At 44.8% G+C, this 24,458-nt stretch overlaps 1 protein-coding gene across 1 annotated transcript in view; it reads left to right on the top strand.

Moving 5' to 3' along the window:
- The first annotated feature begins 448 nt into the window (after positions 1 to 448).
- Positions 449 to 24,458, top strand: part of sh2d1a (SH2 domain containing 1A) — a 39,092-nt gene continuing 15,082 nt past the window's right edge. Inside the window, exon 1 of the mRNA XM_033030975.1 lies at positions 449 to 649. Coding sequence (XP_032886866.1) covers positions 516 to 649 — 134 coding nt within the window. The 5' untranslated portion in view covers positions 449 to 515. The remainder of the gene's footprint in view (positions 650 to 24,458) is intronic.

The raw sequence follows: 24,458 nt of genomic DNA, 5'->3' as shown, positions 1-24,458 counted from the left end.
GTAACTCAGCGGGACAGGCAGCATCTCTGGAGAGAAGGAATGGGTGGCGTTTCGGGTCGAGTCCATTCTTCAGACAGAATGATGAGATGGGCTCAGGATTAAGAAGGGTCTCCTTTCCTTCTCTCCAGAGATGCTGCCTGTCCCGCTGAGTTACTCCGGATTCCTGTGCCCACGGTGTAAACCAGCATCTGCAGCTCCTACTTCATGTTCAGGCATGGGTATTGCGGGCAGAAGTGCCTGCTACTGTGCTGGGAGGCAGTGGGTATCAGGGTAGATCTAGCCACTGATGTTGAACACATTCTATGCCCCAGCAACTTGCAAACGACGCCAACTTTCCACATCCACCCCCGTGTGTCTGCGGCGAGGATTTGGGGAGTGGATCATCAAGAGGTGCAACTTGTCACTTTCATTTCGCAACCAGGCTCAGCGCGGCTTTTAGAGCAGCGGCTGCCGGAGCCTCGGCCACAAGGCTGTCTGTGTCTGTGCGCCACGCCGAGGGGGTGGGGGAGAGAAGAATGGACCATCCAGTCTACCAGGGAAAGATTAACAGAGAGACAGGCGAGAAACTTCTGGGCAGGAGCGGCAAGGACGGCAGCTACCTGCTGAGGGACAGCGAGTCGCTACCCGGAGTGTTCTGCCTGTGTGTACTGTGAGTACTGTTGTCTCCAACTAGCTGTCATTTAACTGCTGCATCCACCGGTAACATCTAGACCCCCCCCCCCCCCCCCTCTCTCTCTCTCCCCTGACTCTGTCTGAAGAAGGGTCTCCAACCCGAAACATCACCCATTCCTGCTGCCTGTCCCGCTGAGTAACTCCAGCACTTCGGTGTATAACCAACATTTGCAGTTCCTTAGAAACATAGAAAATGTAGAAAATAGGTGCAGGAGGAGGCCATTCGGCCCTTCGAGCCAGCACCGCCATTCATTGTGATCATGGCATGATCATCCTTCCTACAAACCCACCTGTCACCGTTGGGCGATAAATCGCACTTATCAGTACCTTTAAGAAGCACCTTGCCAGTTGCACAAGAGCATAAACGTATTTTTCATAAATTCTTAAGTTCCATTGCAGAATTAGCCCATCAAGTCTACTCCGCCATTCAATCATGGCGGAGTAGTCTCTCCCCCCTAACCCCATTCTCCTGCCTTCTCCCCCTAACCCCTGACACCCGTACTAATCAAGAATCTATCCATCTCTGCCTTAAAAAAATATCCACTGACGCCCTCCGCAGGCTTCTGTGGCAAAGAATTCCACAGATTCACCACTTTTTTTCCAAGGGTTTAAGCTGAAAGGGTAACAGCCTTCATTTATAGACACAGTGTACTGGACTAACTCAGACCAGAAGAAGTCTGCAGAGATGTTCCCCGACCCACTGAGTTACTCCAGCACTTACAGTGGCAGGTAGAGAGGTACATGGTGGATAGGACATGTTTAGAGGGATAAGGGCCAAACGCAGGCAGCTGGGACTAGTGTAGAAGGGACATGTTGGCCGGTGTGTGCAAGTTGGGCTGAAGGACCTGTTTCCACACTGTATGACTCTATGATTCCATGACACTTTGTCTCTATCTTTGGTATAAATCAGCGTCTGCAGTCCTGTCTTTCTGCAGGTTTCAATTAGTTCCCTGCTTGTTCCTGCAAAGTTGTACTGTACATTTAGATTTTCAAGTGAAGCAGTTCCTTCAACCCTTTCCTGTCTGTAATTTGGGCAGCGGGTAATTTTTCAATCCCCTAGTTTTCCTCTTGATTTGTGCATCAAACTATCCGCCCACCACCTCCCAGTTCGATCGCAAGCTTTTCACAACTTTTCACTGTGCCTTGGTACACCGTGACAATAAACTAAACTGAACTATAATACCAATTGAATGAGATTGATTAGTGGAGATTCACTGCCACACTGATCGTGAACATCCACTAACGGCGGCGTGGTGGTGCAGTTGTTAGAGACGCTGCCTCACAGCGCCAGAGACCCGGGTTCGATCCTCACCACGGGTGCTGTATGTACAGAGTTTTGTACATTCTTCCCGTGACCATGTGGCGTTTCACCCGGGTGCTCCGGTTTCCTCTCACACTCCAAAAGACGTGCAGGTTTGTAGGTTAATTGACGTCTGTAAAATTGTCCCTAGGGCGTAAGATGGTGTTATTCTGCGCAGATTCGGTGGGCCGAAGGGCCTGTTTTCGCACTATTTCTGTGTGCTTAAGCAAAGCAAGAATTTCATTGTCCTATACAGGGACACATGACAATAAACTCACTTGAACTTGAAGTTCAAAGTCCCTGGTCATTGCACTGGGACAGTTGGATTTGATGCTTCTTTAAGGTCTTTGCAATGCAGTCCTAGTCAGATTACTTTTTACTGTAACAGGATTTATAGTTTGACACTAATTAACAAAATAAATAGTGTTTGAAGTTACCCATTGAAACAGATGCAGACTCATCGGATCATAAATTCATGGGAGCAGAATCAGGCCATTTGGCCCATCAGGTCTACTGCCATTCAATCATGGCTGATCTATCTTTCCCTCTCAGTGGAATTGTTACATTAGGGAAAAAAGTATATTTGGCCCATTATGTTTGCGCTTTTTTGTGGAACATTCCGTCAACCCCTGTCCTCCATAATACAACCCGGTCTGCTTAAACAAAATATTACAATGGCTTTTGTGGAATATAATGGAAACGTCAGACAAATGAAATATGAAATGAACTGGATTTTGAAGTATATTTGTGAAAATGTGTTGATTTTCATTTAGTGTTGATGAGAAAAGATATGTAAGGGAGTTTGTAAGATAAAGTGGACGATGGAGAACAAAAGGACACAAAGTGCTTGAGTAACTCAGCAGATCAGGCAGCATCTCTGGAGAATATGGATAGGTGACGTTTTGGGTCAGGAGCCTTGTTCAGACTTAGTCCCAACCCGAAACATCACCCATCCAAGTTCTTCAGAGATGCTGCCTGACCCGCTGTTACTTCAGTACTTTGTGACCTTTTGTGTAAACCAGTGTCTGCAGTTCTTTGTTTCTACAGGTGTATTGGGCAAACTGGTCTCCGGCAAAACGTTTGTTATACTGCGTTTTTTTTTCTCCAGTTTCAGGAGCCGACAGACTTGTTTTTCTAAGACTGTACATTAAAGGAGAAAATATATATTTTTAAAGCCGCATGTAGTTAGGCATGAGGGAGAAGTCAGCCAAATGGCCAAAAAGATAACCAATCCATTTACACACTGAAGATAGAGACAACATCCTGGGGTAACTCAGGGGGTCAGGCGGCATCTCCGGAGGAAAAGAACTGGTGACGTTTCATGTCGGAACCTTTCTTCAGACTGAAAGATAGACAGACGTTCTTCAGATTGGCCCATTGTTGGCTGGGGAAGGTGTGATAACAAGGTGGAGGAGGCACTGCCGATGGTGCAGCGGTAGAGTTGCAGGTTAATTGGCTGCGGTAAAAATCGTAAATTATCCCCCGTGTGTAGGATAATGCTGGTGTAAGGGGTGATCGCATGTTGGCGTGGACTCGGTGGGCCGAAGGGCCTTGTATCCACGCTGTATCTCTACAGACTCACGATTAATCAAGAGGGATACAAGCTTGCAGTAGAACTGGTAGGACCTTTACACATCGACTTGAATTTGACACGGAGTTTATTTCGTCAGGAGCAAAGGTCATCGACCACCAGACCCGGGCTGACTTTAGGTGCAGATTGTTGGAAACCGAGATCCAAAGTCAAAAGATAGACACGAAAGATAGACACGAAAAGCTGGAGTAACTCAGCGGGACAGGCAGCATCTCTGGGGAGAAGGAATGGGTGACGTTTCAGGTCGAGACTCTTCTTCAGACCCAAAACACTAGAGTAACTCAGCGGGTCAGGCAGCACCCCGCTGAGATACTCCAGCATTTTGTGTCTATCTTCAGTATAGGCCAGCATCTGCACCTTCTTCCTCCACATCAAAAGTAAACAAATTAAGGAGCTGAAACAAAGTCATTCAACCCACCATGTCTATACCAACTTTCAAACCCCATTTGCTTGCTTTTGATCCTTAGCCGCATATACATTAGCAACTTGAACGCTCAGTCACTGCATGAAAGCACATCATTTGGTGCAGGTTAAAGCCAACTGATGCAATCTAGGAAAACAGTTTATATTTTGAAGCCATTTTTTGCAAAATGTTATTCTTCACTCATTTTTGCTTGCACGCTTTGTTGCTGTTGTCTTACCTGAAGCTGTGGCCATGTTTATAATTTTGAACAATGTTTAAATTTAAGGAATATCCTTACAAAACGATGCTAAGCAGCATTTAGATTTTTGAGATTATGAAGCTAGGTCTTTATTCTCTGGAGCGCAGAAGGTTAAGGGGGGACTTGATAGAGGTCTTTAAAATGATGAGAGGGATAGACAGAGTTGATGTGGACAAGCTTTTCCCTTTGAGAATAGGGAAGATTCAAACAAGAGGACATGACTTGAGAATTAAGGGACAGAAGTTTAGGGGTAACATGAGGGGGAACTTCTTTACTCAGAGAGTGGTAGCGGTGTGGAATGAGCTTCCAGTGGAAGTGATGGAGGCAGGTTCGTTGGTATCATTTAAAAATAAATTGGATAGGCATATGGATGAGAAGGGAATGGAGGGTTATGGTACAAGTGCAGGCAGGTGGGACTAAGGGAAAATAATTGTTCGGCACGGACTTGTAGGGCCGAGATCGCCTGTTTCCGTGCTGTAATTGTTATATGATTATATGGTTATCTGCATTAATCTTCAATCGGCTACATGGATAAGAAAAGTTGAGAGGGATATGTGCCAAACGTGGGTAAATGGGACTAGCTTAGAGGGGGCATCTTAGTTGGCATGAATGAATTGGGCTGAATGGCCTGTTTCCATGCTGTATGGCTCTATGCAGTTGTGCAGGGTATTGGTGAGTATTGTGTACAGTTTTGGTCTCCAAATCTGAGGAAAGACATTCTTGCCATAGAGGGAGTACAGAGAAGGTTCACCAGACTGATTCCTGGGATGTCAGGACTTTCATATGAAGAAAGACCGGATAGACTCGATTTGTACTCGCTAGAATTTAGAAGATTGAGGGGGGATCTTATAGAAACTTACAAAATTCTTAAGGGGTTGGACAGGCTAGATGTAGAAAGATTGTTCCCGATGTTGGGGAAGTCCAGGACAAGGGGTCACAGTTTAAGGATTAAGGGGAAATCCTTTAGGACCGAGATGAGTAAAACATTTTTCACACAGAGAGTGGTGAATCTCTGGAACTGCCACAGAAGGTTGTTGAGGCCAGTTCATTGGCTATATTTAAGAGGGAGTTAGATGTGGCCCTTGTGGCTAAAGGGATCAGGGGGTATGGAGAGAAGGCAGGTACAGGATACTGAGTTGGATGATCAGCCATGATCATATTGAATGGGGGTGCAGGCTCGAAGGGCCGAATGGCCTACTCCTGCACCTATTTTCTATGTTTCTATGTTTCTATGTACTGAAAACATGCTGCGGACATGAGCACACTAAACCTTTCATAGCAAGGTCCCGACCCGAAACGTCACCTATCCATGTTCTAACCAGGGATTCTACCTGACCTGTTGACTTACTGTACTTTGTGTCATTTTTTTGTAAGCCAGCAGCTGCAGATCCTAATTTCTACATTTGAAACTTTCATAGCGATTCACTTTTAAGTTTCATATTCATCGTTAACACTAACTAAAAAAATTAGATCATAGGTTAGCTCTCATGCTGAAAATAAGTATATTTGCACTGCCTTAAAGAAATATATACAAGTATCAAAAAAAATTACTGTGGGAAAGTATACACATGTCACTTCAGTTCTTGGATTTCATAACATTCTTTTAAACATTTAGTGTGGTTTAGTTTATTGTCACGTGTACTGAGTTACAGTGAAAAACGCTTTTGTTGTAAGCTAACCAGTCAGCAGAAAGACAATGCATGATTACAGTCTAGCCAACCACAGTGTTCAAATGCATGATAAATGGCATAATGTGAATAATGTTTACTGCAAGGTAAAGTCCAGTAAAGTCTCATTAAAGATAGCCTGAGGGTCTCCAATGAGGTAGATAGTAGCTCAGGACAGCTCTCTAGTTGTTGGTGAGATAACAATGGCAAGCTGTTTTCAGTTAAGCCTGTGTGTGTATGTGTGTCTCTGTGCACCTGCTTATGATCTGTCTGACGCATGTTCCTTTCGCTAAAAGTTGAGGACGAACAGTTTGATCTGTAGAACAAAGTGGCATGTTTTTAAATTTGTCAGAGATGCAAAGGCAGGTGGCAAGTTCAACTGTGAAGAACTTGCAAGCTGCTGGAAATTTAAATCGATCAGATATCTCGTTCAACAAAGTCAATGGGACTGACTTTCAGAAGTAGGTTGGAGTCATTTATTTGTCACTAATACATTGTACGTTTGAGCTACCAAATAAAACTGAATTTCTGTCCACGAGAGGATGAGTGATGTTAAATGAGCAGTTAAGAAAGTTGTTGAGAGAGTATAATGTGGGAAATGTGAGGTTATTTAATTTGGTTGGAAGAACAGAAATAATAGGTAGGTTTTTGTTAGGAGGTAGGAAGAAGAAGGGTCTTGACCCGAAACATCACCCATTCCTTCTATCCCGAAACGCTGCCTGTCCCACTGAGTTACTCCAGCATTTTGTGTATATTTTTGAATGTGATTGTTGGTTGTGTTTGTTATTTTTATAGCAGTGACTACACGACAGATGCATGGTCCTGATCAGACAAAATTAATTAAACAAATCTGCAACTATCAGTGTTTACATGAAACAGATTTCATCAGAAGATTTACAAGGATTTTGCCAGGACTAAAGGGTCTGGGCTATAGGGAGACGTTGAGTACGATGGGACTATATTCCTTGCTACGCAGGAGGACGAGGGGTGATCTTATAGAGGTGTATAAAATCATGAGGTGTATAAAATCTCTGCCACAGAAGGTAGTTGAGGCCAGTTCATTGGCTATATTTAAGAGGGAGTTAGATGTGGCCCTTGTGGCTAAAGGGATCAGGGGGTATGGAGATGGGGGTATGGCAGGTACGGGATACTGAGTTGGATGATCAGCCATGATCATATTGAATGGCGGTGCAGGCTCAAAGGGCTGAATGGCCTACTCCTGCACCTATTGTCTATGTTTCTATGTTTCTATGAGAGGAATAGATCGGGTTAGATGCACAGAGTCTCCTGCCCAGAGTAGGTGATTCGAGGACCAGAGGACCAGAATCTTCCCCTTTTGGTTTTCCGCAGAGACCTCTCCCTCCGTAACTTCCTGGTCAATTCGTCCCTTCCCACTCAAACCACCCCCTCTTCTGGCACTTTCCCTTGCAATCGCAGGAAATGCTACACTTGTCACTTTACTGGACTTTACCTTGACCCCATCCAAGGACCCACGCAGTCTTTCCAGGTGCGGCAGAGGTTCACCTGCACCTCCTCCAACCTCATCTATTGCATCCGCTGCTCTAGGTGTCAGCTGCTCTACGTTGGTGAGACCAAGCGTAGGCTTGGCGATCGCTTCGCCCAACATCTCTGCTTGGTTCGCAATAACCAACCTGATCTCCCGGTGGCTCAGCGCTTCAACTCCCCCTCCAATTCCGAATCCGACCTTTCTGTCCTGGGCCTCCTCCATGGCCAGAGTGAGGCCCACCATAAAATGGAGGAGCAGCACCTCATATTTCGCTTGGGTAGTTTACACCCCAGCAGTATGAACATTGACTTCTTCAATTTTAGGTAGTCCCTACTTTCTCCTTCTTTCCCCTCCCCTTCCCAGCTCTCCCACAGCCCACTGTCTCCGCCTCTTCCTTTCTTCTTCCCGACCCCTCCCCCCCCCACATCAGTCTGAAGAAGGGTCTTGACTCGAAACGTCACCTGTTTCCTTCGCTACATAGATGCTGCCTCAGCCGCTGAGTTTCTCCAGCATTTATGTCTACTGAGGACCAGAGGACATAGGTTTAAGGTGAAGGGGGAATAGGTTTAATAGTAATCCGAGGGGTAACTTTTTCACACAAAAAGGTTGGTGGGTGTATGGATCTAGCTGCCAGAGGAGGTAGTTGCGGCAGGGGCTATCCCAAAGTTTCAGAAACAGACAGGTACATGGAATGGACATGTTTGTCGGGATGTGAGCAAAATGCAGGCAGGTGGGATTAGTGTAGCTGGGACGTGTTGGCCGATGTGGGCAAGTTGGGGTGAAGGGCCTGTTTCCACACTGTATCACTCTATGACTCTGTGACTATCAAAGCTATCTTCAATTTGACTTCCACCGTTAACCTTTAGCCAAGATATCTTTGGGTATGATTAAGCCTTAAAAATGATCTCAGCAAATATGGATTCTGTAAAGAAGGAGGGGATTAGATGATGGAATATTTCAATTAAAAAAATATTTACAAATGTATAGCCTGTGTCTAATTTTATATCCATTTCATTAATAAAATAATATCCACATATAATTTTAGAATCTCAAAGATACCAATTTGCTATTACATAAAATAAATGGTTTTGATTAAAATTCAATCACAGTTGTAAAATATATTTGTAATATCTATTGCATAATAATCCATGCACTTCATATTGTATCGTAAATTTTTTAAGCATTGGTTTTCTAAGCCTGGTGTTGAGTTCATTCACATAATGAACATATTTTGCTAATTTTCGCTTACACAGATTTAAAATGAAACAGGATATTCGGCCAATATCATAAATTCATAAGTGATAGGAGCAGAATTAGGCATTCGGCCCATCAAGTCTACTCCGCCATTCAATCCTAGCTAATCTATCTCTTCCCCTCAATCCCATTCTCCTGCCTTCTCCCCATAACCCCTGACACCCGTACTAATCAAGAATCTATCTATCTCTGCCTTAATCGTTCATGTTGAACATCATGGTCCATATGAGCCTTGCCCCTCACTATTTTAACCCTTATCCTTGACAGATTATTCACCTTCCTTTGTGTACTCAGCCAATGTGTCTTCAGTTGCAGCTGCATTATCAGATTCAGTTGCTGCTTTCGGTGGTGAGTTTTGCATTCTAAAGGGCCTGTCCCACGGGTGTCTTTTGCACATCACGCAGATAGCGCGCGAAGATTTTGTACATCCCAAAATCCTGGGGCGCTGCCCGCGACCGTGCATCACTGCCTACGTCACCACGCGCGCGTAAAGCGCACCATGCGCGCGTAATGCGCACAATGTACACATCACGTGTGCGTCACGACGCGCGCGTCATGCATCGTGACACGTAAATGATGTTGCGTAAATGATGCGCAAATGCCGCCCGAGTGGGACAGGCCCTTGAGCAATTATTGTACACAAAGGTTTCTCAAAAATCCTCCCTTGAACAGGTTTTGACTTTCCTAAATGAGGAAGCATATTTTCTTCATCAAACCTTTATAAACTTACGGATAGCTATCATAATTGTCCCTCTTCTTCTCTTTTCTTCTGAGAGAAACTGACATTTCTCAAGAGCTGAAAAGTATTTCCAAGGTCAGCATTTGCTGCTTGACCTAGTTGCCCATTGACTTGTTGCAGTCTCTCTGGCCACATTATTTCCCTTGGTGTGACAAGGTATGGAGCTGCTGGACTGATCAGAATGGCTTATGAACCAAAGATAGACACAAAATGCTGGAGTAACTCAGCGGGACAGGCAGCATCTCTGGAGAGACCGAATGGGTGCATTTCAGATCGAGATCCTTCTTCAGACTGAGAGTCAGGGGAGAGGGGAACTAGAGGTGTGGAAGGGTACAAAGAGCACGTAAGGTGTGAAAAGGACAGATCAAAGCAGACGATGATCAAGGACATGTACAATGGTTCATTGTTTTTAAGAAGGAACTGCAGATGCTGGAAAATTACAATGGTTCATTGTTGGCTGAGGAGAAGGTGACAACGAGGCATACAAATGGTAAAATTAATCAGGAGGGCAGTGAAACGTAGGAGAACTAGGGTGGGGGAGGGATGGAGAGAGAGAGGGAAAGCAAGGGTTACTTGGTTAGAGAAATCAAGAATCCTACCACTGCCCAAGCAAAATATGACTTAGAGAATCTGGGGATTGGGGAGTTCCCAAAGACCAACTCTCCTTGTCCGTATGAGTTTCTAAGAGGTTTTGAGAGTAGCCAAGACATGACATATGTAGGCGATGGAGTACACTGCTTCCACCATGCACTAATGGTGGAAGGAATGAATGTGTATGGTAGGACTTTGGCACACTAACCAAGTGTTTTGGCTTGTCCTGGGTGTTGACAAGATAGGCACAAAATGCTGGAGTAACTCACTGGGTCAGGCAGTATCTTTAGCTGTCCTCTACATTTCTTGCGGTCTCAGGCAGAGCTGTTGCAAAACCAAGCTGTGATGCATCTCGAGAGTATGCTTTCTGCAGTGCATCTGTGGACGTTGGTAAGAGTCATTGGAGACACGCCAAACCTCTTTAGGATGTAGAGGCGATGTTGTGCTTTCTTGGCCATTGCTTCAATGTGGTTGGGCCAGGACAAATTGTTGATGTTATTTACTCAGAGGAACCATCTTCACTTTCATAAGGTCATGTGATAGGAGAGGAGTTAGGCTATTCGGCCCACAGAGTCTACTTCCCCATTCAATTATGGCTGATCTATCTCTCCCTCCTAACCCCATTCCTCTGCCTTCTCAACATAACCCCTGACACCAGTACAAATCAAAAATCTATCTATCTCTGCCTTAGAATTATCCATTGACTTGGCCTCCACAGCCTTCTGTGGCAAAGAATTTCACAGATTCACCACCTTCTGACTAAAGAAATTCCTCCTCATCTCCTTCCGAAAGGAATGTCCTTTCATTCTGAGGCTATGACCTCTGGTCATGGACTTTCCCACTAGTGGAAACATCCTCTCCACATCCACTCTATCCAGGCCTTTCAATATTCAAACTAATTTGGCACTATTGCTGCTGATTGTGACGTACTCCACCCTGCTTCCTGAAGTAGGTAGCTATCTCCTTCATCTTGCTGACATTGAGGGTGACACCATGTTACTAGGATCTCTATCTCTACCTTCCTTTACTCTGCCTCGTCATTGTTTGAGGCCTACTATGGCGGTGTCATCTGCAAACATGTAAATGGAGTTGAAGCAGAATTTGACCGCACAGCAGTAAGTGTAATGGCTAGTCCAGTTGAGTTTCAATGGTGAGTGAGCAGTGGTCATGCCTCTGTAGTCCATGGGTTGTTGCTTAGACACTCTCTTGGAGATGGCCATTACCTAGTATTTTTGTGCCCTAAACATTACTTACCAGTTACCAGCCCATTTCTGAAAGACCCTTATGCCCGGCCGTGTGCAGGCATGAACTGTTGCCTTCGCTGAAGAGTGTGAATGGTATTGAACATTATGGAATTGTTAGCAAATCTCCCAATGAAAGGAAGATAGCTGAAGATGGTTATGTTTAGAATACGCTCGTGAAGAACTCATGATCATATCGTGGCACTGAGATGATCGACCTCTAACAACAACAAGCATCTTCCTTTCTGTGTGATGCGCCTCCATCTAGTTTGTTTAGCTTATCTTCACCTTCACACCCATTGACTTCTGTTTTATCTGCATTCCTTGATGCCACACTCGGTCAAATGCTGCCTTGATGTCCATGGATCTTCCTGCCCACTCGGCCACTGAGAAGCATCTCTTTGGGTCTGGAAACATGAAATGGTTCGGCCAACCACCTGCACATCGATTGGCAACTGACATGCAAGCAAGTAATGGACACTTTAACTCGGAACAAAAAGGTACAAAGTGCTGGTCTAATTCAGTAGAAGGTTCCTCGAACAAAAGCCCACCTACTTTCCTGATCTGCTGAGTTACTCTTCGGCCCAGCGAGTCCGCGCCGACCAGCGATCGCCAAACGCCAACACTATCCTACACACGAGGGATAATTAACAATTTAGTTGTAAATTGCCGGTGAGTCTGCAAACCTGCACGTCGTTGGAGCGTGGGAGGAAACCGGAGCACCCGGAAAAACCCCACGTGATCACGGGGATACGCACAAACTCCGTACGGACAGCACCTGTAGTCAGGATCTAATCCAGGTCTCTGGCGCTGTAAGGCAGCAACTCTACCACAGCGCCAATGCGCCCTTTGTTATCTTATATATTCACTGCACGGTGAAATTCTGTTGCATCTGAGTATTTATATTCTATGCATTTCTAGTTGTTCTCACCAATTATATAGGTACCAGGAACTGCAGATGCTGGTTTACAAAAAGAGACCCAAAGTGCTGGACACAAACTCACCGGGTCAAGCAGCATCCCTGGAAAAAATCGACAGACGACGTTTCGGGTCAGGACCTTTCTTCAGTCTACCGATCGTAAACGCCACTTATCCGTGTTCCAGTACTCCAGAGTACTCCAGCACTTATATTCTATAATGGCCCCCACAGTGGTAATTCCAGTCATGTTATTCCTGACGACAAAGGCTGAACGCCAAGCAAGATACAAGTGTAGAGGCCATCAATAGAAGTTATTTACCGATAAAAATTCTGGAAGAAACATTCAATCAGACAATGGTTAGAATGTGAAACTTACCTGGAGTAGTAAAAAGCATTAGGGCTATTAAGGAGATATCAGAGAAGTTGAAGATTACCTGAGGGAAAGATATGGGGATCCATTTTGATGTAATTGCAATTGCACAGCAGTCGATTTAGGGACTTTCTATTGGATTAAGTAGATTGAACAAGGCAAAACTTTCACAAAATAAACTCAGTGTGATTGCCAGCTTGATTTAGCCCCTCTACCCTTCCTGTTTTAGAGTTGAAAGCACAGCGTGGGCCATAGATATACACTATCACTCTCCACATGGTGAAGAATAGTTTTATGCAATACTTATCACATTCTGCCACCCAAATCAAAAGCAGACAAATGTTAATGGGGGAGTGTTGTGTAGATTATATATCTTGATTAGACACCCTAGGCAAATGTGAATTTAACGTTGAATAACCAAAATGGATGTTGAGCATAATTTGTATCTGGTAGATCATTTAAATGTGTGTCTTGTACAACTTTGCATTTGTCAAAGTGATCTTTCATTGTTGCATCTGTGCTAATTATTGTAATTCAATAATTTAATTGTTCCGTTGTCAGCACACATGGTAATAAAACACTCTTGACTCTTGACAAATGAGAAAGTACTTCATGAGTGCAGTACAATTGGAATTGCAGGCACATCTCAGTCCTAAATGGCCTACCCCTTATTCTTAAACTGTGACCCCTGGTTCTGCACTCCTCCAACATGGGGAACAATTTTCCTGCATCTAGCCTGTCCAATCCCTGAAGAATTTTATATGTTTCTATCAGATGCCCTCTCATCCTTCTAAGTTCCAGTGAATACAAGCGCAGTCGACCCATTCTTTCATCATATGTCAGTCCCAAGGAGTTTGTCCGAGGTTATATTCAAATGGGGTAATAATAATAATAATAATAATAATAATAATAATAATAATAATAATAATAATAATAATAATAATAATAATAATAATAATAATAATAATAATAATATATTTTATTGTCATTGCACATAAGCGCAACGAGATTTGGAATGCAGCTTCCATCCGATGTCATAACTTAAATAACTAATAAAATTTAGATTTAGATACCCCGAGAACATGGATTGTAAAAAGAACAGTAAAGCAGTCAAAACAGTTCAAACAGACTAAAATGCAGATGTGTCTGTGCGACGTGGCCATCCGAGGGAGACAGGGGGGGGGGGTGGGGGGCACTCAGCAGGGCCGGTTCCGAGCCGCTATAGCTCTGGGAATGAAGCTGTTCCTGAGTCTGGAGGTGCGGGCGTAGAAGGTTGTGTTGTTGAAATGCTTCACTTAATGCTCATAAGCATAAGGAAATGATCTATCAGAAAGCAATGTTGACTCGTGTTGGTTTAAGTTGATTGCCTAACAGCGCTGGTTCTGACATGAATGCTGAATGAATGACATAGGAGCCAAACTAAGGCACAGTTGTGTGCATGGCTCCATGATGCATCTTATGACCATACGGGATTGTCCTGGTTAAAACGCTGTTCTTCCTAATCGTCTTAATTTTGAAAGAGAAGGAAGTATTTTCTGCAAAGTGAAAAGAATTAGTTATGTTCAATTTGCAACCATAGCTTTCACAGACACAGGATTTCCTGATCCATTGAGCCACAAAATGCGACGTGTTAACTATTATCTAAGTGTTAAAAGAACATTTGTGAAAAACATATTTTAGAAACAAACTAAAACAATTGTTTCATTCGAAGAAGAGCTGTAAGTGGATCACACGGCCAACACTCATTCATCATCCGCCAATTTGAAATTGTTCATTCCATCTTTCACATGTTAGATATGTGAAATGTTGTGTTGATGCACTTGGGTCCCTGTCCAACATTGGGACTTAAGCACATTATTGAATCATAGAGTCATAGAGTGATACAGTATGGAAACAGGCCCTTCAGCCCAACTTGCTCACACACGCCAACATGTCCCAGATACACTAGTCCCACCTTCCCACGTTAGGTCCATCTCCCTCCAAACCTGTCCCATCCATGTACCTGTCTAACTGTTTCTTATTTGTTGGGATCATTCCTGCCTCAGCTACCTCCTCTGGCAGCTTGTTCCATACACCCACCACCCTTTGTGTGAAAAAGCCACCCCTCAGATTCCTATTAAATCTTTTCCCCTTCACCTTCACTTTAAACCTATGTCCCCTGGCCCTCTACTCGATTCACCTACTCTGGGCAAGAGACTCTGTGCATCTACCCGATCTATTCCTCTCATGATTTCATACACCTCTATAAGATTTACAAGCATGTTGCCTGTTGAGGTATTTTGCTTCATGGGACTGATAACAAATGCAGAAGAAATGTACGATTTGCATTCTGATCTAATTGAATGATTGCAATTGTAATTAATTTATTGGCCAAGTATGCCAAACGTACAAGGAATTTGATTTGCCAACAGTCATACAAAAAAGCAACAAGATCCATAACCACATAAAAATTAAACATAGACTTAAACAGCCACCACAATGGCGTGTGAGAATCCCCAGGGCACACAGCATAAGCAGAGACCCACTGTCCAATGTCCGGGCCACACACACGCTCCTTCACCGTGATGTGACCAGTTGTAACGACCGCTATCACTCTCTCTGCGGTCCCAGTCCGCACGAACAGTCAGAAAGCCGTCCACACTTGCACTAGACTCCGGGATATCCTCATGGAGCCATGTCCCCGCAAAACACCGAGATCACTGCATTCACGGCGCTCCCACCAAGTCCTCACCACCTCAGGCAGCACGTCCATCTTGTTTTTTCGGAAACCTCACATTCCCCACCGTGATGGAAGGCAAATAACTTAAACCATCTTTCCTCCTTTTCTTCCGCGGACGGGGCGACCGAAACTCCCACAGTCGGGGCGATCGAAGCTCCTGCAGGCGGCAATCGAAGTTCTCGAGCTCGGGGCAGTCGAAGCTCCTGCGGTTGGAGCTCCCGCAGTCGATCCCTAATAAAGGGACCGCCAGCTCCACGATGTTGAAGCCACAGTGCAGACGGAGATACGATGAAAAAGTCACATCTCCGTCGAGGAAAGAGACGAAAAAGGTTTCGACCCAACCCCCCCCACACCCACACATAATACAAAAACTAAAGGTACACTAAAAACATTCAAGTAAACACAGTAAACCCAGTAAGCAAAAGAAGAAAAAGAGGAGTTGGCGTGGCTGCCATCTATGGTGCCGGCACTAGTCATGTTATGCTTGGCCCTCAGAGTTAACCATTTTGGGTTCATAAATCTGTCAATTCCAGCACTAGAAAGGCAGTCACGGTGGTAGAGTTGCTCCCTTACAGCGAATGCAGCGCCGGAGACCCGGGTTTGATCCCGATTACGGGTGCTGTCTAAACGCAGTTTGTACGTTCTCCCCGTGACCTGCGTGGGTTTTCTCCGAGATTTTCGGTTTCCTCCCACACTAAGCCGTACAGGTTTGGCAGGCTAATTGGCTCGGTAAAATTGTAAATTGCTCCCAGTGTGTGTAGGATTGTGTTAGTGTGTGGGCATCACTGGTCGGCGCTGACTCGGTGGGCCGAAGGGCCTGTTTCAGACTATTATCTAAATGGTGGACGACTAGGAAAAGGGGAGATGCAGCGAGACCTGGGTGTCATGGTACACCAGTCATTGAAAGTAGGCATGCAGGTGCAGCAGGCAGTGAAGAAAGCGAATGGTATGTTAGCTTTCATAGCAAAAGGATTTGAGTATAGGAGCAGGGAGGTTCTACTGCAGTTGTACAGGGTCTTGGTGAGACCACACCTGGAGTATTGTGTACAGTTTTGGTCTCCAAATCTGAGGAAGGACATTATTGCCATAGAGGGAGTGCAGAGAAGGTTCACCAGACTGATTCCTGGGGTGTCAGGACTGTCTTATGAAGAAAGACTGGATAGACTTGGTTTATACTCTCTAGAATTTAGGAGATTGAGAGGGGATCTTATAGAAACTTACAAAATTCTTAAGGGGTTGGACAGGCTAGATGCAGGAAGATTGCTCCCGATGTTGGGGAAGTCCAGGACAAGGGGTCACAGCTTAAGGATAAGGGGGAAATCCTTTAAAACCGAGATGAGAAGAACTTTTTTCACACAGAGAGTGGTGAATCTCTGGAACTCTCTGCCACAGAGGGTAGTCGAGGCCAGTTCATTGGCTATATTTAAGAGGGAGTTAAATGTGGCCCTTGTGGCTAAGGGGATCAGAGGGTATGGAGAGAAGGCAGGTACGGGATACTGAGTTGGATGATCAGCCATGATCATATTGAATGGCGGTGCAGGCTCGAAGGGCCGAATGGCCTACTCCTGCACCTAATTTCTATGTTTCTATGTTTCCTTGCAGTATCTCTAAAACTAAAACTAAAAACTAAAACTGAGGTTTCATAAATATGAAGCTTGATTCCTTCAGAATTTAACTATTGTTGTAAATTAAAAAAATATATACATATACATTGAAAACTGAGGACTGGCTGTAAACTCTGTGGTTTGTTATTTGTCAAATGATGTATCATTTCCATTTCCCACCAGTTTCCTCTTTTAACGTATTCACTCCTTTTTCAAAGTCTTTATTATCATGCATGTATAATATAATGAGGGGACTACACAGGGTGAATGCACGGGATCTTTTTCCCGGAAGGGGAATCAAGAACAAGAGGACACAGGTTTAAGGTGTGAGGTGAAAGATTTAGTAGGAATATGAGGGGTGACCTTTTCATTTAGAGGGTGGTGGTATTTGGATAGCTGACATTTTGGGTCGAGACCCTTCTGTGGTTTCTTGTTCCCCACAGTTTCCTGTTGGCAATAGCATGGGTTCATTGTGCGGCCTCCGTTTCTCAACATGCTCCAACTTGTTGATCTTTAGCTGGTCTACTTGCCTGCGAGCTACAGGACTGTTATACAATCACAACTGTACTTAGTGATTGTTGGAAGGAACTGCAGATGGAGGTTTAAATGGAAGAAATACACAAAATGCTGGAGTAACTCAGCGGGACAGGCAGCGTCTCTGGAGAGAAGGAAGGGGTGACGTTTCGGGTCGGCGCATTCGGATAGCGGTAACAGGATCGGTCCGAGTCAGCATGGATTTCCGAAGGAGAAATCATGCTTGACAAATCTTCCAGAATGTTTTGAGGATGTAACAATGTAATAATGGACGAGGGAGAGCCAGTGGATGTAGTGTACCTGGACCTTCAGAAAGCCTTTGATAAAGTCCCACACAGGAGATTAGTGGGCAAAATTAGAGCACTTGGTATTGGGGGTGGGGTATTGACATGGATAGAAAATTGGTTGGGAGACAGGAAACAAAGAGGAGGGATTAACGGGTCTCTTTCAGAATGGCAGGCAGTGACTAGTGGGGTACCGCAAGGATCGGTGCTGGGACCGCAGCTATTTACAATATACATTAATAATTTAGAGGAAGGAATTAAAAGTAACATTAGCAAATTTGCAAATGACACAAAGCTGCGTGGCAGAGTGAACTGTGAAGAGGATGCTATGAGGATGCAGGGTGACTTGGACAGTTTGGGTGAGTGGGCAGATGCATAGCAGATGCAGTATAATGTGGATAAATGTGAGATTATCCACTTTTGTGGCAAGGACAGGAAGGCAGATTATTATCTGAGTGGTGACAGATTAGGAAAACGGGAAGTACAACGAGATCTGGATGTCTTTGTACACTAGTCACTGAAAGTAAACATGCAGGTACAACAGGCAGTGAAGAAAGCTAATGGCATGTTGGCCTTCATAACAAGTGGAGTTGAGTGTGAGAGCAAAGAGGTCCTTCTGCAATTGTACAGGGCCCTGGTGAGACCGCATCTGGAATATTGTGTGCAGTTTTGGTCTCCTAATTTGAGGAAGGACATTCTTGCATTTGAGGAAGTGCAGCGAGTTCACAAGGTTAATTCCTGGGATGGCGGGACTGTCATTTGATGAAAGAATGGAGCAACTGGGCTTGTATTAACTGGAATTTAGAAGGATGAGAGGGCATCTTATGGAAACAAATCAAATTATTAAGGAATTGGACACGCTAGATGCAGGAAACACGTTCCTGATGTTGGGGGAGTACAGAACTACGGGCCACAGTTTAAGAATAAGGGGTAGGCCATTTAGAATTGAGATGAAATACTTTTTCACACAGAGAGTTGTGAATTTATGGAATTCTCTGGCTCAGAAGGCAGTGGAGGCCGATTTACTGGTGGCATTCTAAAGAGAGTTAGAGAGAACTCTTCGGGCTAGCGGAATCAAGGGGTATGGGGAGAAGGCAGGAACGGGGTACTGATTGTGGATGATCAGCCATGATCACATTGAATGGCGGTGCTGGCTCGAAGGGCCGAACGGCCTATTCCTGCATCGATTGTGTATATATCTATGAGACGCTTCTTCAAGCTACAAACCTGCATGTCTTTGGAACGTGGGAGGAAACCGGAGCAGCCGGAGAAAACCCGTGCAGTCACAGTACAAACAGCACCCATAGTCAGGATCAAACCCGGGTCTCTGGTGCTGTGAGGCAGCAACTCTACTGCTGTGCTACTGTGCGATTTTGGTTCCAGATAGATTCTCACTTTGGATTATCTCTGTGAAAATGTCCCTATTTACCGACATTCCCAACATTGTAAATTCTGCGTTCTGGAGTAGTACCTCAATTGGTCGTATTAGATCTTGGCATCTTGTGATCGTGTTACTTCTAACTTGTGGTTCATCAAATTGTAACCCACTCCTCATTTGTGGTTTTCATTGAAGGGATTGCAAGCGTCACCAATCCTATTATTTCTTTCATGCACGAACGCATCTCAATTATTGAGTCTGCTGCTTCACCTCAAATCTATCATTGTCATTGCCATTGTACCTGGAAAGGTTGCCAGATAGTGATTCAACGATCTGTCTGCTTGCATTACCTCCAGCTGGCAAACCAGAAGGCATTCGAGTGCTGTGCATTCAGAGTCAGACCTCACAACCAGTGGCTTTCATTAAATGCAGTTCATTAAGTCGACCAAAGAGAAATGCATAAATGGACTGCACAGTGGCGAAGAAGTCGAGCTGCAGCTGCCTTACAGCGCCAGTGACCCAGGTTCGATCCCGACTACGGGTGCTGTCTTATTAATCTATGAATAATAAAACTCGACACATTATTACCACATACCACGGCATTAATAAAATAGTATTTAGTTTAGTTTTATTGTAGTCACATGTACAGTGAAAAGTGTTTTTGTTGCGTGCTGTCCAGTCTGTTAAAAGACTATACAGGATCATAATCAAGCTGTCCACGGTATACAGATACAGGATGAAGGGTATAATGTTTAGTGCAAGATAAAGTCCTGTGAAGTCTGATTAAAGATAGTTCGAAGGTCTCCAATGGGGTAGATGGGAGGTCGGGACCGCTCTCTAGTTGATGAGAGGATGATTAAAGGGCCTATCCCACTTGGGCGTCATTTGCGTGTCACGCAGGTGGCGCGGGAAGATTTTGTGAATCCCAAAATGCTGGGTCGCCGTGCGCGACCGCGCGTCACTGCATACGTCACCACGCACCGTGCTCGCGTAATGCATGCCATGCGCGCATCACGTGCAATGATGTCGTGTAAATGACACGCAAATGACGCCCACGTGGGACAGGCCCTTTAGTTGCCTGATACATGCTGGGAAGAAACATGTCCTTGAAACTGCGTTTTCAAACTTCTGTACCTCTTGCCTGATGGGAGAGGGGAGAAGAGGGAGTGACCGGTGTGAGACTGGTCCTTGATTATGCTGCTGGCCTTGCCGAGGCTGCATGAAGTGTAGATGGAGTCAATGGAAGGGAGATTGGTTTGCATGATCACTGGGCTATTACCACAGCTATCTACAGTTTCTTGCAGTCTGAGATGGAGATGTTGACTTACAACTAAGCAGTTAGTGCTCTTTGGGAAGTGGTTGTAGCACTATCAAGGGGGTCTATGGGATCTGCAGTGCAATGTTTCTTGTGGGTTGTGTCTTTCTTTTGAACAACGTACTGTTCAGTCCATTCACTTTTCAGTAATTTCTTGTTGAAGGCGGCACAGTCAACGTGAAAGACAACACACTCAGACCAAAGAACCTTCATTGTAGAACCACCAATGTACAATATGACTGATCGGTTGTGGAACTTGTTTTAATGATGGTAATGTCTTGTCTAATGGGAGCTGTGCGGCTGGAGGGCACGATGGAAACTTAACCGACTTTGCCAGATCAACTGAGTCATGAGTGTTTCATTGTCATACCTACCAACGACAAAGCAATGAAATGCTAGTATTACATAACTGGAAGCACAATGCACACAGATAATATATAATAAACAAACTTTCGATAACCTCAATAGTGGTGCAAAAACCCCCCCAAAGTTTAATGTTTTATGTGTCATTCCTAACTGTCACTGTATGTCATGTTGTCACTTGCGGGCGGAGCATCAAGGCAAATTCCTTGTATGTGAATACTTGGCCAATAAACTTATTCATAAACTTATTTATTCATTCATTCAAAGTCCTTAATGAAACCAATGACCATCCATAGTTCATAGTTGAGGTTCACGTTGTTTAGGATTCAAGACCCTTATGGTTGTTGGGAAGAAGCTCAAGCTATGCAGACTCCTATTCCTTCTTTCTGATGATAGTGTTATAAAGAGAGCATAGCCATGGTGGTGAGGGTCTTTGATGATGTTGAGTACCTTTTTGAGGCAGTGTCTCCTATAGATCCCTTCGATGGTCAGAGGTCAGTACCAGTGATGGACTGGGCTGTGTCCACCAAACCTTTCAATCTCCTTCATTTCTGGGGCTTCTGTACCTGTCTAAATGTTTCTTTAACATTGCAACAGTCCCTGCCTCAACTACCTCCTCCGGCAGCCGGTTCCATACACCCACCACCCTTTGTGTAAAGAATGTTAGCTCTCAGGTTCCCATTAAATCTTTCCCCCCCTCACCTTAAACCTATGTCCCCTGGTTCTCGATTGCTTTTTTACTTGATCTATTCTGACCTATCTTGCTTAGTACGGGTGTCAGAGGTTATGGGGAGAAGGCAGGAGAATGGGGTTATGAAGGAGAGTGAGATCAGCCATGATTGAATGGTGGATTTGACTTGATGGGCCGAAGGGCCTAATTTTCCTCCTATCACTTATGACCTTATGATCTCATGATCTAATTAAAAGTGACATCATCGATGCATCTTTCATAAGAACATAAATTCTTCTTAATATACCTGATAAAACCTCATTAAGAGAACACTTTGTTGACCTGTCTCCAGTGTTAGCAAGGTTTGCAAAACCCATGCCTAACACATTATGTGCAGTGAACATTGCATACGTGTGGTTTCTATCAACGTGATGAAGCTGTTTCACACCAGGCACCACACGGCCATTGTGGAGTGCAGCAACTCAGACGATGGGAGACCAGTCTCTGCTACTTCAGTATAAATGCTCGCTGGTCGGTGAGCCATTTAACACGTAGGCATCTTTTCTCTCAAACGCACACGAACAATCGGATCGAATCGTAGACCCATAGAAAAATAGGTGCAGGAGTAGGTCATTCGGCCCTTCGAGCCAGCACCGCCATTCAATATGATCATGGCTGCCCATTTAAAATCAGGAACCCCGTTCCTGCTGTTTCCCTATACCCCTTGATTCCTTTAGCCCTAAGAGCTAATCTAACTCTCCCTTGACACCGCCCTCTCTTCCCTCTTCATTTGTCTACCCGTTTACCCATCCACTCCTTGACCCCTCTCTGTTCCTGAATCCCTTCACTTTGAGTAGGAAGGAACTGCAGATGCTGGTTTAAACCAAAAATAGACACAAAAAGCTGGAGTAACTCAGCGGGTCGGGCAGCATCTCTGGAGAAAAGGAATAGGTGACGTTTCGGGTCGAGACCTTCATCGGGCTGTAGAAGACTATCCCAACGTGGGAGGTGGGACTAGTGTAGCTGGGACATGTTGGCCAGTGTGGGCAAGTTGGGCCTGTTTCCACGCTGTATCACAACATGCCTCTATAATACATTACTGTTACAGCGTGAAAACAGATCTTTCGGCCCACTGTGTCCGCACCGACCAGCGATCCCTGCACACTAACACTATCCTACAAACATTAGGGACAATTTACATTTATACCAAGCCAATTGACCTACAATCCTGTGGTTCTTTGGAGCGTGGGAGGAAACCGAAGATCTCAGAGAAAACCCATGCAGGTCACGGGGAGAACGTGCAAACTCCATGTTCCAAACTCGAAGTTGGGATCGATCCCGGGTTTCTGGCGCTGTCAGGCAGTAGCTCTACCACTAGGACACTGTGCTGCACAAGGTTGGAAGCTACCTAAGTGGAACATGAGATGCCGTATCTCCAGTTTGCATGTCAGCAATTTAATGTGTAGTGGCACCTCATGTTTGACTTAGGGATTACGCGCTTGAATAGCGGAGCATGAATCAAAAACACGTACATTAAACGTGCACGTGTCTGAGCCGCCAGCAGTAAACTTGAGCGCACTTGTTCCAAAATACCACTGTGTAAATCAGGCTTTGCTATGAAAAGAACAGCTGCATTATTTCAAAAACGCATAAATCAAGTGCACCTCAAACGCGAGGAGCCCATGATCAGCTTTTGCTACCAATCATTTCCAAAGTTCAGCGGTTTATTGCCAGTGCAGAAAAGGATAACCTCCTTATTGTGATAAACTGGACAGTTTTAAGATCAGTAAAGTCCTCAGACTTTCTAGCAGACATTAAACCTGGTGTACCATAACAGCCAGAGTCTGAAATACATCTGTGGCGGAGAATTCCACAAATTCACAACTCTCTGGGTAAAGACATTTTTCCTCATCTCAGTCCTAAATGGCCTACCCCTTATTCTTAAACCGAGACCCCTGGTTCTGGACTCCGCCAACATCGGGATCATGTTTCCTGCCTCTAGCGTGTCCAAATGCTTAAGAATTCTACATGTTTCTATAAGATCCCCTCTCATCTTAAATTCCAGTGAATACAAACCCAGTTGACCCATTCTTTCATCATATGTCAGTCAAGCCATCCCGGGAATTAACCTGGTGAACCTAAGTTAAACTCCCTCAATAGCAATAATGTCCTTTCCTCAAATTAAGAGACCAAAACTGCACACAATACTGCAGGGGTGGTCTCACCAGGGTCCTGTACAACTGCAGAAGGACCTCCTTGCTCCTATACTCAAATCCTCTTGCTATGAAGGCCAACATGCCATTTGCTTTCCTGAACTGCCGTTTGCTGTACCTGCATGCTTACTTTCAGTGACTGATGTACAAGAATACCCAGGTCTCGTTGCACCTCCCCTTTTCCTAATTTGACACCATTCAGATAATAATGTGCCTTCTTGTTCTTAACCTCACATTTATCCACATTATACTGCATCTGCCATGCATCTTCCCACTCACCCATCCTATCCAAGTCACCCTGCAGCCTCAGAGCATCCTCATCGCAGCTCACACTGCCACCCAGCTTTGTGTCATCCGCAAACTTGGAGATGTTACATTTAATTCCCTCGTCTAAATCATTAGTATATATTGTAAATAACTGGGATCTCAGCACTGAGCCTTGCGCCACCCCACTAGTCACTGCCTGCCATTCTGAAAAGGACCCGTTTATACCTACTCTTTGCTTCCTGTCTGCCAACCAGTTCCAGGACAAGGGGTCACAGCTTAAGGATAAGGGGGAAATCCTTTAAAACCGAGATGAGAAGAACTTTTTTCACACAGAGAGTGGTGAATCTCTGGAACTCCCTGCCACAGAGGGTAGTCGAGGCCAGTTCATTGGCTATATTTAAGAGGGAGTTAGATGTGGCCCTTGTGGCTAAGGGGATCAGAGGGTATGGAGAGAAGGCAGGTACGGGATACTGAGTTGGATGATCAGCCATGATCATATTGAATGGCGGTGCAGGCTCGAAGGGCCGAATGGCCTACTCCTGCACCTAATTTCTATGTTTCTATGTTTCTCTGTCCATGTCAATACCCTGCCCCTCAT

Source organism: Amblyraja radiata, chromosome 12 (assembly GCF_010909765.2).
Source record: "Amblyraja radiata isolate CabotCenter1 chromosome 12, sAmbRad1.1.pri, whole genome shotgun sequence".
Taxonomy (NCBI): domain Eukaryota; kingdom Metazoa; phylum Chordata; class Chondrichthyes; order Rajiformes; family Rajidae; genus Amblyraja; species Amblyraja radiata.
This window is presented reverse-complemented; position numbering and strand designations above follow the sequence as displayed.